This window comes from Microcaecilia unicolor, chromosome 1, assembly GCF_901765095.1.
Source record: "Microcaecilia unicolor chromosome 1, aMicUni1.1, whole genome shotgun sequence".
In the NCBI taxonomy this organism is placed as follows: Eukaryota; Metazoa; Chordata; class Amphibia; order Gymnophiona; family Siphonopidae; genus Microcaecilia; species Microcaecilia unicolor.
In genome coordinates this window covers 722,494,561-722,512,185 of record NC_044031.1, presented here as the reverse complement: position 1 = coordinate 722,512,185, position 17,625 = coordinate 722,494,561, and the positions used below count along the sequence as shown (strand labels likewise).

The 17,625-nt window shown below is 43.6% G+C and overlaps 1 protein-coding gene across 1 annotated transcript in view; it reads right to left on the bottom strand.

Moving 5' to 3' along the window:
* Positions 1–17,625, bottom strand: part of TRPM7 (transient receptor potential cation channel subfamily M member 7) — a 397,085-nt gene that overhangs the window by 228,300 nt on the left and 151,160 nt on the right. Inside the window, exons 12-13 of the mRNA XM_030189594.1 lie at positions 6,509–6,643; positions 5,151–5,204 (exon numbers count right to left, since the gene is read on the bottom strand). Of these exons, the coding sequence (XP_030045454.1) occupies positions 5,151–5,204; positions 6,509–6,643 (189 nt within the window). The remainder of the gene's footprint in view (positions 1–5,150; positions 5,205–6,508; positions 6,644–17,625) is intronic.

The following is a 17,625-nucleotide window of genomic DNA, read 5'->3' as shown; positions in this document are numbered from 1 at the left end:
TCAGCACTTTTTTTGGCTCAGGAATTTGGAATGGACGTCCCAAGGTCAAACTGGATCGAATCGTCCACCACTGCAGAATATTCCGGAAGTCGGTGGACAGTTGGATTACATCCTCTAGACTCCCCGCAGCTTGATACCACTGGGAAGCTAGGGTCCATTGAACTGATCTCATGTGTAAGCGTGCCATGGAGTCACATGAACTGTAGAGGCCATGTGCCCCAGGAATCTCAACATCTGCCGAGCCTTGATCTGTTGAGACGTTCGAACTATGGACACCAGGGACAGGAGGTTGTCTGCCCTTGCCTCGGGAAGATAAGCTCGAGCTGTCTTTGTGTTCAACAGAGCTCCAATGAATTCCAATTCTTGAACTGGGGGGGACTTGGAGTAATTGATCACGAACCCCAGTAGTTCTAGCACCTGAATAGTCATTCACATGGACTGTAGAATGCTTGCCTTCGAGGTGCTCTTCACCAGCCAATTGTCGAGATAAGGGAAGACATGCACTCCCAGTCTGCGTAGCGACGCTGCAACTACCGCTAGGCACTTTGTGAACACTCTGGGTACAGACGCCAGACCAAAGGGCAGTACACAGTACTGAAAGTGCTAAGTTCCCAGCCGAAATCGAAGATACTTCCTGTGAGCTTGGAGCATCGAAATGTGTGTGCACGTATCCTTTAAGCCCAGAGAGCATAGCCAATCGTTTTCTTGAATCATGGGAAGAAGGGTGCAAAGGGAAACCATCCTGAACTTTTCTCGGAGAACAACTTTGTTCAGGGCCCTCAGGTCTAGGATGGGACGCATCCCCCCTGTCTTTTTCTGCACAAGGAAGTACCTGGAATAGAATCCCAGCCCTTCTTCGGGTTCGACCACTTGGGCCTTCAGAAGGGCGGAGAGTTCCTCTGCAAGTACCTGTTGGATAATGAAGGCAGTAGTGGTTATGAGAGACCACCTTTGGTGAAAAAATATCAACCTCTCCCCAACCGGCAAGTCATCTGGTACAGACACTTTTACAGAGGCTATGCTTAACTGGAACTAGTCAAAAGCTTGGTCCCTGCTTTTGCTGAGGAGCAGCACAGGCCTTAGACGCACGCTGTTGACAAGAATGAGCACAACGCCCGTCATCAAGACTCCTCGGTACCGATGAGGGCGTGGAATCCTCACGTCTCCTCAGGGCCGGGTCCGACGCAGGTGAGTCTCGGGGGGGTCTGCATAACAGGAGACCTCGAGGCAGGTGGAGACCCACTTGATGCCTCACTGCTCCCAGCGCGAGCTGGTCTCACAGAAGCCATTACCTCCCCTCCTGACGTCAATGCTCCTTTCAATGTCGACGCCAACCTTGGTACCGATGTTGATGTCGACGTCGAAGGACCGGACCGAGCTCCAAAAAGCTTTTCCCATTGGGCTTCTCGAGACGCTTGGGTCCGTTTCTTCATATGAAGATAAGTACATAAGTAATGCCACACTGGAAAAGACCAAGGGTCCATCGAGCCCAGCATCCTGTCCACAACAGCGGCTAATCCAGGCCAAGGGTACCTGGCAAGCTTCCCAAACGTACAAACATTCTATACATGTTATTCCTGGAATTGTGGATTTTTCCCAAGTCCATTTAGTAGTGGTTTATGGACTTGTCCTTTAGGAAACCATCTAACCCCTTTTTAAACTCTGTCAAGCTAACCGCCTTCACCACGTTCTCCGACAACAAATTCCAGAGTTTAATTATGCGTTGGGTGAAGAAAAAGTTTCTCCGATTTGTTTTAAATTTACTACACTGTAGTTTCATCGCATGCCCCCTAGTCCTAGTAATTTTGGAAAGCATGAACAGATGATTTACATCCACTCCACTCATTATTTTATATACCTCTATCATGTCTCCCCTCAGCCGTCTCTTCTCCAAGCTGAAAAGCCCTAGCCTCCTTAGTCTTTCTTCATAGAGAAGTCATCCCATCCCCGCTATCATTTTAGTCGCCCTTTGCTGCACCTTTTCCAATTCTGCTATATCTTTCTTGAGATGTGGCGACCAGAATTGAACACAATACTCAAGTTGCGGTCGCACCATGAAGCGATATAACGGCATTATGACATCCTCACACCTGTTTTCCATACCTTTCCTAATAATACCCAACATTCTACAAGCGGCTGGGCTATGGTCGGGCCCTAGGCACTGGATACACCAAGCGTGGGTATCGGTACCTGAGATGGTCCGGTTGCACAGAGTACAATGTTTGAAGCCACTGGGTGTCTTCGATGACATGGAAGGAAAAATGGCTTCGGCGAAATTAAACGACGCGATCGTGCCAAAAAAAATAAAGGGCACAAAAAGGGAAAAACCCGACCGCGCGGCTAAAAGGCCGGCCACGTCGAAAAGAGAGGAAACTTTAAAATAGGCAAAAAACTAAAAAAGACTATGGGAGTAAATTTTTTTTCTTTTTTAAGAAAATGACAAAATAATAAAAGAAATAGAAAGAAAAAAGTCGTCAGACTCTGTTCCTGGGCCAAAAACGAGGAGAGCAGAAAACTCCTGTCATCTCGTCGTGGCCAAAAAAGAACTGAAGAGCCACGCTTACGCAACGCTGTTCGCGCGCCAGAACACTCTGGTAAAACTTTTTTAATTTTACTGTGGAAAATTTGCCATTTCCTGGGCCGACGCGGACGTCGACCCACTTGTGAGAACAAGCAGCCTGCTTGTCCTCAGAGAATATAATTTACTTTAAGCCAGGGGTTCTCAATCCAGTCCTTGGGGAACACCTGGTCAGCAAGGTTTTCAGGATACCCACAATGAATACGCATGAGATAAATTTGCATACAATGGAGGTAGTGCATGTAAATTGATCTTATGCATATTTCATTGTGGGTATCCTGAAAACCTGACTGACTAGGTGTGTCCCGAGGACTTCTATTGTCTATGTCCCAGAAACACCACAGAAAGACCATAATCAAGTATATAACATTATATTCATTGTTGATTTAATCATTAATTGATAGTGATTATGTCTATTGGGCAAACTGGATAGACCGTTCCGGTTTTTATCTGCCGTCATTTACTATGTTACTATTAATCCTCTCTACTCCCAAGCTGATGTGCAGACCTCAGCTCTGACATAGGCACGAACAGGCACAAACATCATATGTCACCTGACCTACTGGCGTGTGCATTTTGCGATCTCTTAGCATACAGTGCCAGTGAATCAGAGAAGTCTTAGATGTGCGCATGTTCCAACTTCCAATTCCGTTCCTTCATTGCCTGCAATGCTGTGGGGCTCGAACCCAGAGAGCAGACAGGAATTTTTTTACGTACCATTAAATTATTGTGGGGATGGGTTAGATTCCCTGCAGGGACGGATGGGGACGGGTTAGATTCCCTACGGGGACAGATGGGGATGGGTTAGATTCCAGCGGGGATGGGTGGGGACGGGTTGGATTTCTGTCAGCCTACCCAATGCTTGGTCTTTCTGCACCCTCCTTACCACCCTAAGTCATCTACTCTTCCTTCCTTCTATCTATATTCCCATTCTTTCTCCCTCAGTTCCCAGCCTTTTCCCATCCCCAAATCTCTCTCCCACTCTATTCCTAGTCTGCTCTCCCTTACCCCTTTCCTGGTCTCTTCTTACACTTCTTCCTGGAACCTCTCTGAAGGTCAGGGATAAGAAGACCAAACCTAGGATAGAGGGCAAAGTTTTTTCCCTCCATTAATCATGGAAAACTCTCCCCACATCCCCTGATAATCCCTGGTATGCTCCATTCTCTCCTTTCTCAATAAGACATAGCTTGCCTTACTGATTTTCCCTAGCTCTCACTGACATTTAAGTTTCCTGACCACTCACACCCTGCCATACCTCATCTGAAACTGATGACTCCCCCCACCTTCTCCCTTTCAGCTGAAGCAGATACAGATCATCAGAGATGGGCTGTGTCCTCCAGGCAAATGTAGATGGACAAGAAGGAGGGCTTTTAATTGCTACTATATAAGTTCCTACTCCAGCCTCCCAGGGGGACAGAATGGAGGCACTGAAGCAGCAAACAAGAGTTTTTGGACAATGTCCAACTGTCAGGGCATAAGATATAGTGAAGGATCATACTGGGGCAGCCACCAGCATGGCTCATCAGAGTGCTGAGGAATATTGTTTGAGCAGCACAGTCCTAGTCAACTAAAAGAAAAGAAAAGCACCTAGAAGAGAATGTCAAAATTTTATAATAAAAATTAAACTTATAGAAGACACATTATTTAATATATTTCCCTCTTATAGATGAGCTACTATATAAAACTTTTTTTCTACAAAGGATAAACAATGCTAGCTAGTTTGGATTACAAAAACCTAACTTCAGAGTCTGCTACAATACAGTGACACATTAAGCATCTTACATAACAAAATAATGCTTAAATTCATTTAGTCATCTTTCTCTATTTTTAACAGTTTAGTTTTATCCAGTTACAACTAACTGACATGCAGTTGTTCCTTCAGCATGCCAGTCACACCACATTAAAATGCTAACAAATAATATAATCCCCCCACCCGTCTTTTTTTCATATCCATCTCTTAGTCCAGTGTCTGTCATTCATATTATATCTCTATACCCCCTGCCCCTCTCCCTTAATGCCCCTCCCCAACTGCTTACAGTCATAACAATCAGATACACAATGCTTTAAACTGCTCAGTGCACCTACTAAGCCCCTTGTTTCCACTCAGAAGTACTCTGTTTAAGCCAATCCAGGTAGCAATCCCACATCTCCTCAAATTGCTGCGACCTGTTGTGCCTTAGTGATGTAAACTGATACACTGCACAAAAGTTCCAAAATTCTCTTGTACCCCTTGTATCAGTGGTGCCAGACTTGTATCAGTGGTGCCAGACTATTTCCAATACCCTGCCCATACAGGTCTAGCTGCCACAGCCCTCAGTCTAACCAGTGTATCCTGCACCTTATTAAGGCCTTATACTTTCACATTCAACAGAGCCACATCACAGGCAGGTGCTACATTCACTTCCTTGACAGTACCCAAGAGGCTCTGCCAGAACTGATCGTCATTGATTGGGCAGAGATCAATTATTTACATCTATCTACCTCCCAATCCATATTCTTCTAGAATACAGTCTGATTATACAGTTTAGTAGTAAAGATCAACATTTACAGTAATCATAAAACAGAGATTTACCTGTTTGACATCTCGCACAAGATTAAAGAGTGTTGGATTAGTTGGGCCTTGTTTCTGCATAGAAAGAATAATGATAAAGATTGATAATATAATTATTCAACTACACTATAAAAGTATTCTTTTTCCTAAAGGGAAAAAATCCTTAAAATTATTAATTTTAAACCTTATGAGGAAGGTGGGGCAATAATTAGAAAACCTCAATCAGGGTTCACTAACTATAATATGTACCTCTAGGTTCATATGCTTTTGTTGTTTATGATGTTAGCTTTGCTCAATAGTGAGTTCAGATATACTCTGACATACTTTGATGTCCTCCTATTTACTGGGTGTTTTTTTTTTTTTTAAGTATGTTTAACATGTAAGACTGCAGTGAGAAATACAAGACTTGTCAACATCATATGATTCACAGGAAGAAAGAAAAAGTGAAAATTAGAATTGATGCATCAACTTATGCACAAAAACAAGATAATCACGTCCAGTGATCCATGTGGCTGGACAAAATGGAGCTAAAATTAATACAGTCAACAGTATATTTACAAATTTGGAGCCTTCCAGCTTTCACATTCTGTTATTTTACGACAGTCAAACAGGTCTTTTTTTCAGGTTCTTTTTCATTGCCTGCTAAAACTGGCCCAAGGTCCCCAAGCATGAATAAAAAAGCCCAAGCTCTGCATACCTCAAATGCACTCAGAGAGAGTACTGTACCCCCAAAGGAGAAGCAGAACATAATAGCTCAGTTCCTACAAAATGTGGGCTGAACTGTCTAGACCATAAAGATGGGCATATATTTTTTCTTTTAGTTTTGAATTTATTGATTTAAATATTCCAGCTTTGCAGATCTGAATGTGCAGCATCTCAGATACCTTTGTCTTTTGCAAAGAACAGGAAAAAAATATTTTTGTTTCTCTTTCTCTGCTATTGTACTGCAGGCAGAATCCAGCTTCTTGGGGTTTCCAGTTCAATTTTTGTCCGTACATCTCTATTTCTAATATGCAGACATACTGTAGTTGGTAAGGTACTATCCACATTCTGAATGTTATGACCAAAGTAATGTATTTTTGCAAGTATGTGGTTTCTATGCAGGGACTTATAGGAACCTGGATTTTTCTCTTTTTCCATTAAGAGTTGTGTTCTAAGGACTGGTGTAATATTTGCAATGCTGCCTTTTCATAGATTAAGTGGCAGGTTGCAGGGCAAGCCCCTCAGTAATCATCTCACCCTTTAAAAGATGGCTCTGCATCTTGAGTTCTGACAACTTTTTTGTTAGGAAAAACACCACTGATCATAACAATTCTCATTTAATCAAAATTTACTATGCTACTTACAGATGTCATTCAAAATTGCAGCCTTACACTTACTGTGTTATAAAGTTCTTCCAGCCTGGGAATTGTAAGAAATTTGTGCATGCTTACTCCATTCTCAATAAGAAGTTTTACAAATGAAACCCTGTCCATGACAAGGGCATCCAACATAGCTTGCTCCAGGGATCCAACCTAAGAATAATGTACATAGTGAGTTATTCAAAGCATTGGTGGGAAAAAAAAAAACTGACCATCAATTATATACATCTAAGGTTTCTAAGTTTTAATTATAACTGGAAAATCTTAACAAAACCATCTCCAATGGGCAGGTAGGGTAATCGACTATAGCCAAAACCTCAAAATCATGCTTTTTGGGCATTTCAATGACATTGATGCCCTCTGGCTGTAAGAATAGCAACCTAACATCTGCTCATTTCCCTCTCCACTCTGACTGCCACAGCAACAAAAACCCAAGCACTCCTCTTCATTGTGTGGCTCCTACTAGGTTTAAGCCATGAGGTGTAGGAACTCCTACACTGGTCAGGCTGTCACATGTCTTGCAAGATTTTAAAAAAATAAAACTAGTACAGGAATTCCTGTACTAAACAATTCAAATCTACAAAAAGCCCCAGAGTGAAGACACAGAGAAGCATTTTTTCTTTTTTTAAGCAGCAATGATCTTCTCAGAGGTGAGGTGGGGGGGGGGGGGGGGTACAGAAGGGGCTAAGATAGAAAAGACTCAGGGGTCCATTTACAAAGCCACAGTAAAAAGTGGCCTGCGGTTGTGTGGGTGTGTCTTTTTGATGTGCGCTGGGCCACGTTTTACCGTAGCTGGGAAAAAGGTCATGTTTTAATGGGCTGGGAAACGGGCATGCGCAAAAATTAAAATTAGCATGTGCCTATTTATGGCCTAAGCCCTTACTGCCAGCCACTGACCTAGCGATAAGGGCTCATGCATTACCCATGCAATAACCATGCAGTGTGCGCGCGCCAATGTGTCTGTGCTGCCGATTACCGCCGGCCCCCCTGCAGTAGAAAATAGAAGAATATTGGAAGAAAGTGACGTCACACACTTGAATGGCTGCCTGAGTTTGGAGCTTCGCCATACCCCTGCCTTTAATTAGCGAAAAACAGCATTACCTGGTTCTTAAGTTGGCAATCCGCTGTGTTGGAAGGTGTTAGACTTCCCTGTGCTGGTTTGCTGTGGGAGCGATGTCTTCGACCACGCGGGAGAGTGAGCGCCAGTCAGCACGGCAAGCCGGAAAGGCCTCGGGGCGCCATGTGCTTTCCTCAGTTCGCGCGTCGCATTCAGACTCTGATTCTGCAATGTCCACTACAGAAACTGGCAGCGCCTCTGTAAAACGAGGCATTTCGAAAGAGCTAGCAAAATGCTTAGCGGCTATCCAAGAAGAAATTAAGTCCTCTAAGGAGGAAATCCTTGACCGCATGGACATTCTCAGTGTGAACTTGCATGAGCTGGGGGGGGGGGGGCGTGTGGAGGACCTTGAGGCTCGAGTTGACGAACAGAGCGAGCAGCTGAATGGAGCTGAATCAAAAATTTCTAAGCTCCTTGAGCATTTGGACAAATTACAATATAAAGTGGACGATCAGGAAAATCGGGGGAGAAGGAATAACCTCTGATTCCGAGGTGTCCCTGAAGTGGGAGATAAGGAAGATGCTGTATTGGTGGTTAAGCTGCTTTGTAGCAAACTCTTGGGCTCAGAGAATACTGCGGTGGAACGAGCTTACCGAGCCTTAGGGAAAAGAGTGGACAATAGGCCAAACGATATTGTTGCTTGTTTCGCTTCCTATATTACGAAAGATCAAATCCTGCAGTGAACTCGTCAGGTTCCACATATTGATTACAATGAAGTACATAAGTAATGCCACACTGGGAAAAGACCAAGAGTCCATCGAGCCCAGCATCCTGTCCACGACAGCGGCCAATCCAGGCCAAGGGCACCTGGCAAGCTTCCCAAACGTACAAACACTCTATACATGTTATTCCTGGAATTGTGGATTTTTCCCAAGTCCATTTAGTAGCGGTTTATGGACTTGTCCTTTAGGAAACCGTCCAACCCCTTTTTAAACTCTGCCAAGCTAATCGCCTTCACCACGTTCTCCGACAATAAATTCCAGAGTTTAATTACGCGTTGGGTGAAGAAACATTTCTCCGATTTGTTTTAAATTTACTAAACTGTAGTTTCATCGCATGCCCCCTAGTCCTAGTATTTTTGGAAAGCGTGAACAGACGCTTCACATCCACCTGTTCCACTCCATTCATTATTTTATATACCTCTATCATGTCTCCCCTCAGCCGTTTCTTCTCCAAGCTGAAAAGCCCTAGCCTCCTTAGTCTTTCTTCATAGGGAAGTCGTCCCATCCCCGCTATCATTTTAGTCGCCCTTCGCTGCACCTTTTCCAATTCCATTATATCTTTCTTGAGATGCGGCGACCAGAATTGAACACAATACTCAAGGTGCGGTCGCACCATGGAGTGATATAACGGCATTATAACATCCTCACACCTGTTTTCCATACCTTTCCTAATAATGCCCAACATTCTATTCGCTCCCGAGCCGCAGCAGCACACTGAGCAGAAGGTTTCAGTGTATTATCGACGACGACACCCAGATCCCTTTCTTGGTCCGTAATTCCTAACGTGGAACCTTGCATGACGTAGCTATAATTCGGGTTCATTTTTCCCACATGCATCACCTTACACTTGCTCACATTAAACGTCAGCTGCCATTTAGCCGCCCAGTCTCCCAGTCTCATAAGGTCCTTCTGTAATTTTTCACAATCATGTCGCGAGTTAACGACTTTGAATAACTTTGTGTCATCAGCAAATTTAATTACCTCGCTAGTTACTCCCATCTCTAAATTATTTATAAATATATTAAAAAGCTGCGGTCCTAGCACAGACCCCTGAGGAACCCCACTAACTACCCTTCTCCATTGTGAATACTGCCCATTTAACCCCACTCTCTGTTTCCTATCCTTTAACCAGTTTTTAATCCACAATAGGACTTTTCCTCCTATCCCATGACCCTCCAATTTCCTCTGTAGCCTTTCATGAGGTACCTTGTCAAACGCCTTTTGAAAATCCAGGCACACAATATCAACCGGCTTCCCTTTGTCCACATGTTTGTTTACTCCTTCAAAGAATTGAAGCAAATTGGTCAGGCAAGATTTCCCCACACAAAAGCCGTGCTGACTCGGTCTCAGTAATCCATGTCCTCGGATGTGCTCTGTAATTTTGTTTTTAATAATCGCTTCTACCATTTTCCCCGGCACCGACATCAGACTCACCGGTCTATAATTTCCCAGATCTCCCCTGGAACCTTTTTTAAAAATGGGCGTTACATTGGCCACCCTCAATCTTCCGGTACCACGCTCGATTTTAAAGATAAATTGCATATCACTAGCAGTAGCTCCACAAGCTCATTTTTCAGTTCTATTTATTATTCTTTTTATTACATTTGTACCCCGCGCTTTTCCCACTCATGGCAGGCTCAATGCGGCTTACATGGGGCAATGGAGGGTTAAGTGACTTGCCTAGAGTCACAAGGAGCTGCCTGTGCCTGAAGTGGGAATCGAACTCAGTTCCTCAGTTCCCCAGGACCAAAGTCCACCACCCTAACCACTAGGCCACTCCTCCACTCCAGTATCAGTACTCTAGGATGAATACCATCTGGTCCAGGAGATTTGCTACTCTTCAGTTTGCTGAACTGCCCCATTACGTCTTCCAGGTTTACCGTGAAGTCAGTAAGTTTCTCCGACTCGTCCGCTTGAAATATCATTTCCGACACCGTTATCCCACCCAAATCTTCCTCGGTGAAGACTGAAGCAAAGAATTCATTCAATCTCTCCGCTACGTCTTTGTCTTCCTTGATCGCCCCTTTTACCCCTCGGTCATCCAGCGGCCCAACCGATTCTTTTGCCAGCTTCCTGCTTTTAATATACCGAAAAAAAAATGTACTATGCTTTTTTGCCTCTAATGCTATCTTTTTTTCGTAATCCCTCTTGGCCTTCTTTATCTGCGCCTTGCATTTGCTTTGACACTCCTTATGCTGCTTCTTTCAAGACCTTTCTCAGCTAACTTTGGCTCAGCGCCGGGGGATGAAACCTGCTCTGGACATATTAAACAGAAATAAGATTCCTTACCGTTGGTCCTTTCCTTTTGCTCTTTGCTTCACGGTGGGAGGGAAGCTGCATAGGCTCAGACTTCTACCTGAGGTCTGGAAGGGTTTACATGGTGAAGGACTGATGACTACTGAGCATCTATCTGTGGACCCGGTCCCAATAGCTCGGGCGAAACTTCAACAGTGGAAGAGAGTTTCCACCAAGTCCAAGAGCACCCCGAAGGATACTTGAGGGGTCCAACTGTCTTGCTGATGAGATTATTTTTACAGATTCCTTTCCACCTGTGCTCAGGGTTATGCATACGCATGGTCTTATATGCTTAGTTATTGGGGGCTAGTGTTCTTACTTTGCACAAATTTATGGGATGTTTGACGGGGTTCCTGGGGGAGGAGGGTGGAGCGGGTGATTAATATAAGTGTTGTTCGAGGGGGAGGTGTATTATTGGAGTAGTGGGGATTGGCAGGGGGGTGGGTCTTGGAGGCTGTTTCAGGATTGGGGCGTCTTTTCTTCCAATGATCCTAGTTAGGGGGTGGTTCGGGCCCTTGTCTAGTTGGGTGAGTGGGGTGCAGGGGGTTTGGGGTGGGGTGAAGAGGTCCCCCCCCCTTTTTTCTCTTTTTATTTTTCTTTCCCCCTATTACAGCTTGCCTGCCTCTCATCTCCCTCCAGCTGGTTTGGGGGTGCATGGATCCCAGTTATTTCTAGGTCTCTGTTCTATTTAATGTGTAATCAGTGAGTGCTGATCTCAAGTTCTTGACTTACAATGTCAAGGGTCTTAATTCTCCTCAAACGCGTAAAAATTTATTTCAAGATTTGGGGCTATATTCTCCTCATGTGGTATTTTTGCAGGAGACCCACTTAAAAAGGGAACATGAGAAATTCCTGACTCAACATCATTACCCAATTGTCTACTGTGCCTCCGCTGTTGATGCTTCAAAGAAGCGAGGGGTTGCAATCTTATTTCACTCCTCATTGCAGGTCCAGGTTCAGAAGGTTAAACGTGACCCGGAGGGACGATTTATGCTTTTACATGTGTTACTGAACAATTCTGCTTTTTCATTGATGGTTGTTTATGCACCTAATGAATCTTAGGGGGAATTTTTTGTTAAGGTTGTCAAGGTAGTGCAAGCGGAACCTTTTGGCAAATTAGTGGTGGGCGGTGACTTTAACGCAACGTTGGATCCAGCTTTGGATAAATCGGGGGCAGCTTCCTGGCCTGACATTACAAACTCTAAGTCATTGAAGGACATGGCTAAATCTTTAGCTGTGTGTGACGTGTGGCGCCTACAACACGCTGGGGATAGGGATGACTCGTTTTATTCATATTCGCATGACTCTTACTCTCGCATTGATTATCTACTCCTTGACGTATCTTTGTCCCAAGGTGGATACTCCTCAGGTATTGGTTCTATAACTATCTCTGACCATTCCCCCATTTGGCTTAATCTCTCATCTTTTTATGAGGCAGATAGGGACATTAGGTGGACCCTCAATGTCTCTTTGCTAAGGGATGAGAAATTGATAGCTGAATACAGAACTCTCCTGAGGGAATATTTAGATCTCAATTTGAATTCGGGTCCATCCATAGGGATAATTTGGGATGCATTAAAAGCTGTAACTAGGGGGTTCTTTTTAAAACATGCTAGTAAACAGGCTAGGGCTAGGAGACAGGTGATTGCTCAATGTATTTCTCAGCTGTCCTATCTGGAGGAACAACATAAAGCCTTGCGCTCAGTGTCGATCTTGAGGCAAATTCAAGCCATTCGCCTTAAATTGGATAACAACTACTCGGAGCAGTTACAGTTTGTAACAGGTCAACACCTATTGAATAAGTATTTTAACCACAATAAACCTGGTCGCTCATTAGCTCAGACTGTGTCAGCAGAGGTTTGTCCGTACTATTCTGAAGATTGGTGATGGTAAGAGTACAGTGCTGACTAAGTCTTCTTTGATCCGCCAGCGCTTTCAAACCTTTTATGAGTCTTTATACTCAGCAGACACCTCCATTCAGGAAGAGGCTATCGAGACCTTCCTCTCCTCACAAAACCTTCCAACATTGACAGATGAACAGTGCGCCTTGCTTGATGGCCCTATTAAAGTAGATGAAGTTGTTACAGTCATAAAGGATTTGCCAACTGGGAAGGCACCGGGTCTGGATGGGTTGCCGAATGACTTCTACAGGGCATTCAGGGGGGAATTGGCTCCTCTCTTAGTTGAGATTATAACTGGTGTACAGGAAGGTCAGGCCCTTCCACCCTCGATGATGGAGGCTTGGATAGCGGTTATTCCCAAGCCGGGAAAAGACAAGGTAGATTGTGCCTCCTATCGCCCCATCTCCATTCTTAACTCCGATGTTAAAATTATAGTTAAAGTTTTAGCGAATCGCTTGGCTATAGTCCTCCCTGATTTTGTTCATCCGGATCAGGTTGGGTTTGTTCCCCACCGGCAAGCAAAAGACAATGTTCGCTGCATGGTTAACTTGTTGCACATAGCTACTGAGTCCAGGACCCCCCCCCCCCCCCCCATGCCTTTTGGGATTAGATGCTGGGGCTTTTGATCATGTTCATTGGTCCTTTATGATCAATGTCATGGAGAGGATGGGGATTGGACGGGGCTTTAGAGTTTGGACTCAAGCTCTTTACCATTCTCCTAGAGCGTGTGTGCGTATTAATGGAGGAAATTCACCCATGTTCCCTTTATCCAGGGGGTCTTGGCAAGGTTGTCCGCTTTCGCCTATGCTGTTTGCCTTTAGCTATTGCGATCCGGGACAACCCTAATATCTCAGGGCTTGGGGTGGGTGCCCAGGAGTATAAGTTGGCCATGTTTGCTGATGATATATTACTCTCATTGACAAAACCTTTGCTCTCCATGCCTAATTTGATCAAGCTCTTAGTGGACTATTCTGCTGTTTCCGGTTTCAAGCTTAATATGTCTAAGTCGGAGGCCACAGCGATTGGTATATCTAGTCAGATTCTATCTTCTCTACAAGAAGCTTTTCCTTTTCGATGGGTGACCAGGGGTCTTAAATATTTGGGGATTTTCCTTACCACCAAATTCTCCGATTTATTCTCGGCTATTTATCCCCCTCTTTTGAGGGACATATATAAGGACTTGGAGGCTTGGGGCTTCATTGAGTTATCGTGGTTTGGGCGGGTAGCTACTTTAAAAATTAACGTACTGTCACGTTTGATGTATCTATTTCAGGTCCTCCCCTTGCAATTGTCGCGTTCCTTTTTATCAGGTATCCAAAATCGTCTTATTCGGTTTATATGGTCTAATAAGAAGCCGCGTCTTTCCAGAATGTTGCTGTACCGCAAGCATAAACTGGGTGGGATGGGTGTTCCAAACGTGTTCTGGTATTACAAGGCAGCTCAGGCGCAGGCAGCCATTGAGTGGTATCACACGAGTTCACATAAAAGGTGGATTGGCTTGGAACAATATGCGGTAGGTTCGCGCCAGTTAAGTTCATTGATGTGGCTTCCCCGGAGGTTTAGATTGTTAGGCCGGGGGATTTGTCCCTCAATTTTGACAACCCTATATTACTGGGATAAGTTATTTGTTAAACAGGACTTGGTTTTATCAAAACTTACTCCGCTACTTAACAATCCACTATTCCCTCCGGGCCAGGTTCAGGGGACTTTTACAAAGTGGTTTTCAGTGGGGTTGAAGACTTGGGGTCAGTTTTTTGACGACAGTGTCTTCATTTTGTTCACAACTTTAACTGATACTTATGATATTTCTCCCAAGGATATATTCGCTTACACTCAAGTGAAGCATTTCCTCTCTGCTGCAGAAATTAAGGCAAAGGTTTTGCGCGATGACTCTTATTTGGAGGACCTGTGCAAAGACTCTAAGGGGACGAGGGGGTTGATTACTTGTTTGTACATTTATCAGCCTAGACAGGTGCAGGTCCTGGCTGAGCATCGAACGCATTGGCACCGGGAGTTAGGGGTGGCATTGGGTGATGACAATTGGAATTCTCTGGTATGGGATTTGTCCGGGATTTCTGTATCTATACCATTTAAGGAAAATGCAGTAAAAGTTTTATATACGTGGTATCTGACCCCCGCTCGTCTTCACCATATTTTTCCTACAGTGTTTTCACTGTGCTGGAGAGGCTGTGGGCAGGAGGGTACTATGGGACACCTCTGGTGGTCCTGTATTAAGGTCAGAGCCTTCTGGAAGGTGGTGCAGTATAGGCTCCAGAGATGGCTCTCTAAACCTATTAAGTGGTCTCCTGAAATGTTTTCTTTTTCCTAAAAAAACCTCCTGGTCTTACTGCGGCCCAGTCCCTATTGGTCCGCCATGCCATGTCAGCAGCCAGGGTTACTCTGCCTGCCCATTGGAGGTCCCCGGGTGTTCCTTCTTTGGTAAAATAGTTAAACAAACTGTAGTATATATGTGAAATGGAAAAGCTTTTGGCCCTGTGTTGCAAAAAATTATCCAAATGGGAAACTATTTGGGAACCCTTTATTTCACATTAGTTGTATTGCTAATCTTAGGTTGAAGGGAGGTGGAGAGATAGATGTACTGTATACTTAAATCCCCCCCCCCTTTTTTTTTTTCTTCTCTCTTCTTTTTTTCTTCTCCTTTGTTTGGGGCTTTCTTGGTGCTTTTTCTGGCATCTATTTTGTTGTACAGGGAAAGAGTGGGGGGGGAGGGGTAATCTAGGGGGGAATACCAAAATAATATACAACTAAAAATTTCAGGAGTTCATTGTTACGATTCTCCGTTTGTTTTGAGAGTTTACTATAAGGTCTATGATTCTTTCATAGTTAGGCAGCATTATGTATTAGAGTAAGTCTGTGTTTTCTTGCAAAAGTGTATAGCTTTTACTTCGTTACATTTTTGTTGCTGCTCTCAAATTACAATAAAAAGTCTTCTATAACTTAAAAAAAAGAAAATAGAAGAATATTTTCTACTGCAGGATTTGCTGCACACCAACCTCAAAATTACCGCGGGATGAACGCACTACCCTGGCAGTCGTGCCAATTTGGCAAGCGTTAGCCATCCCACAACTTTGTAAAAGGGACCCTCAATATGGGAGATTGAGAAGGGAAGATGCTGAGGACAGGGTGAGAAGATAAAACTGATGACACGGTGGGAGGAAAGAGAGGCAAAAGACAGGGTGGGAAGTGAGACTGCTTGGGAGGATGACGGGGACTGAAAGTGTGACAGCTGGAAATGATGAATGTCATGCGAGATATGAAAGTCCACCTAAAAATATACCTAAAATTGAATTCTGTCACACAAAACTACTGAAATACAAAGAATTTTTTAGTACTCTCCTGAAGTCCCTAATTAGCTTGAAAATAAGCCTAAATTTACAATTTAAATTCCTAGAGACAAAAACACTACATACAGGGATACAAAAATATTTAGAAAACCTAAGCACCAAAGTATCCAGCAGACAATAAAAATAATCTCTCTTTTTCACTTTTTAAATTCATCATTTTTTGCTGACAGATTATTCCCCCTATTTATTGCACTAATACTTTTTTTTTTTTTGCTTACTAGAAGCATTAATGTGAAATTTTGAGTTTAAGAGCATGTTTTTTTTACTTTCTATACTTTTGGAGGAGGATGGAGTTGTGCAGTTCTGGGTTCCCCTCCCTCATTGGTGCCAACATTTCAGAATTATTGAGGGTGCCAAAAAAAACAATTGTCCCTCCCTGGACATAATAAAGGAGCTTGCTCAATACTGGAGTGCTCAGAACTCACTGGTGCCCTCAAAGCTGGCTCTTATGCCTCCCCCCAGCCCTTACATTCATTCATCTCACCAGTTTTTTCCCTCTAGTTTCTTACCTTCCCCTTACATAAACAACCTATGCCCTACCACCAACCTCAGCTTTTGGTTCTTCCTATCACCATGTTCCAACCTGGCCAAGAAACATTACCTCCCATGGCTTAACAGCTAAGATTCCATAGACATGCACCTACTGGATGCCAGAATTTCAACACCTTCAGTGTAAAGTATGAATAGCATTAAGTACATACTAGGATCACAGCTGGAAGGCAGAGTTGCTTAACATATTAGCACTAACATTCACTAGTTCATGGTTGTAAAACATGACTACTAGATTAATAGAACTGAGTCATCTATTGTGTAAGTACCATTATATGTCACAAAGCATGGAATTGCAAACACAAGGATGATGTATTAATCTCTTAGAAGTGTAATCAACGTATGGATCAACTAATTTACAAGCAACACAAAGTGGTGATGTCTTGCTAAATAGTAAAGAATTAATAAAATAATCTTCCATAAAGCAAAATACTTAATCCACTGACTGCTGTTATTTAACCAGAACAGGCATACAGTACTAATACCTAATGTATAATTAAGAAACTGACTTAGTAGCCTGTTTACTAAAGTGCAATGACAGGTTAATATGGGAATTAGCACACAGTAACAGTTACCATGTAGCAGGAAGTGTGTAAAATGGGAGGGCTATGAGAATGGACAGCATTAGCAGTTAGCACACAGTTAAATTACTGATAGGCCGATGAGTGGAACTCCCACGCTATATAGAACAGAACCAAAACTTAGATCACCAATGCTCAACACTAATGGTATGCAAATATATGTGAGCTGTGAGACCAAACGTAAGGGGGAGGAACATGTCTTGCACATGCGAAGGAAAAGTTTTGTGGTAAGCACAACTCGTGTGTGCATGTCCAAGCAAACCAGGAAGTGAAGCACACACACACGTCAGCTCCACTCTTCTGTGCCTTTAAATATAGGCTTTTCTAATTTTTTTCACTTGAAGGGCTTATATTTAAATGCCGAAAACAGGCACCAACTTGCGCTTTCACTTTCAGGTTTGCTTGGACCCGCACACATTTGTTTTTCACTCCCAGCCCTTAAAGGCTTGCAAAGACTTCCTTCCACTTCTGAAATTGAAGGTTGAGAGCTAGGAAGAAAGAAAGAAATACATTAAGCTACATCCCAATGCCAGCTCTGAGCTGGTATTACGTTTCCAGCAGTAAAGAAAGGGTTGTTTTGTGCACTGTTTTATAAGCATTGGGAA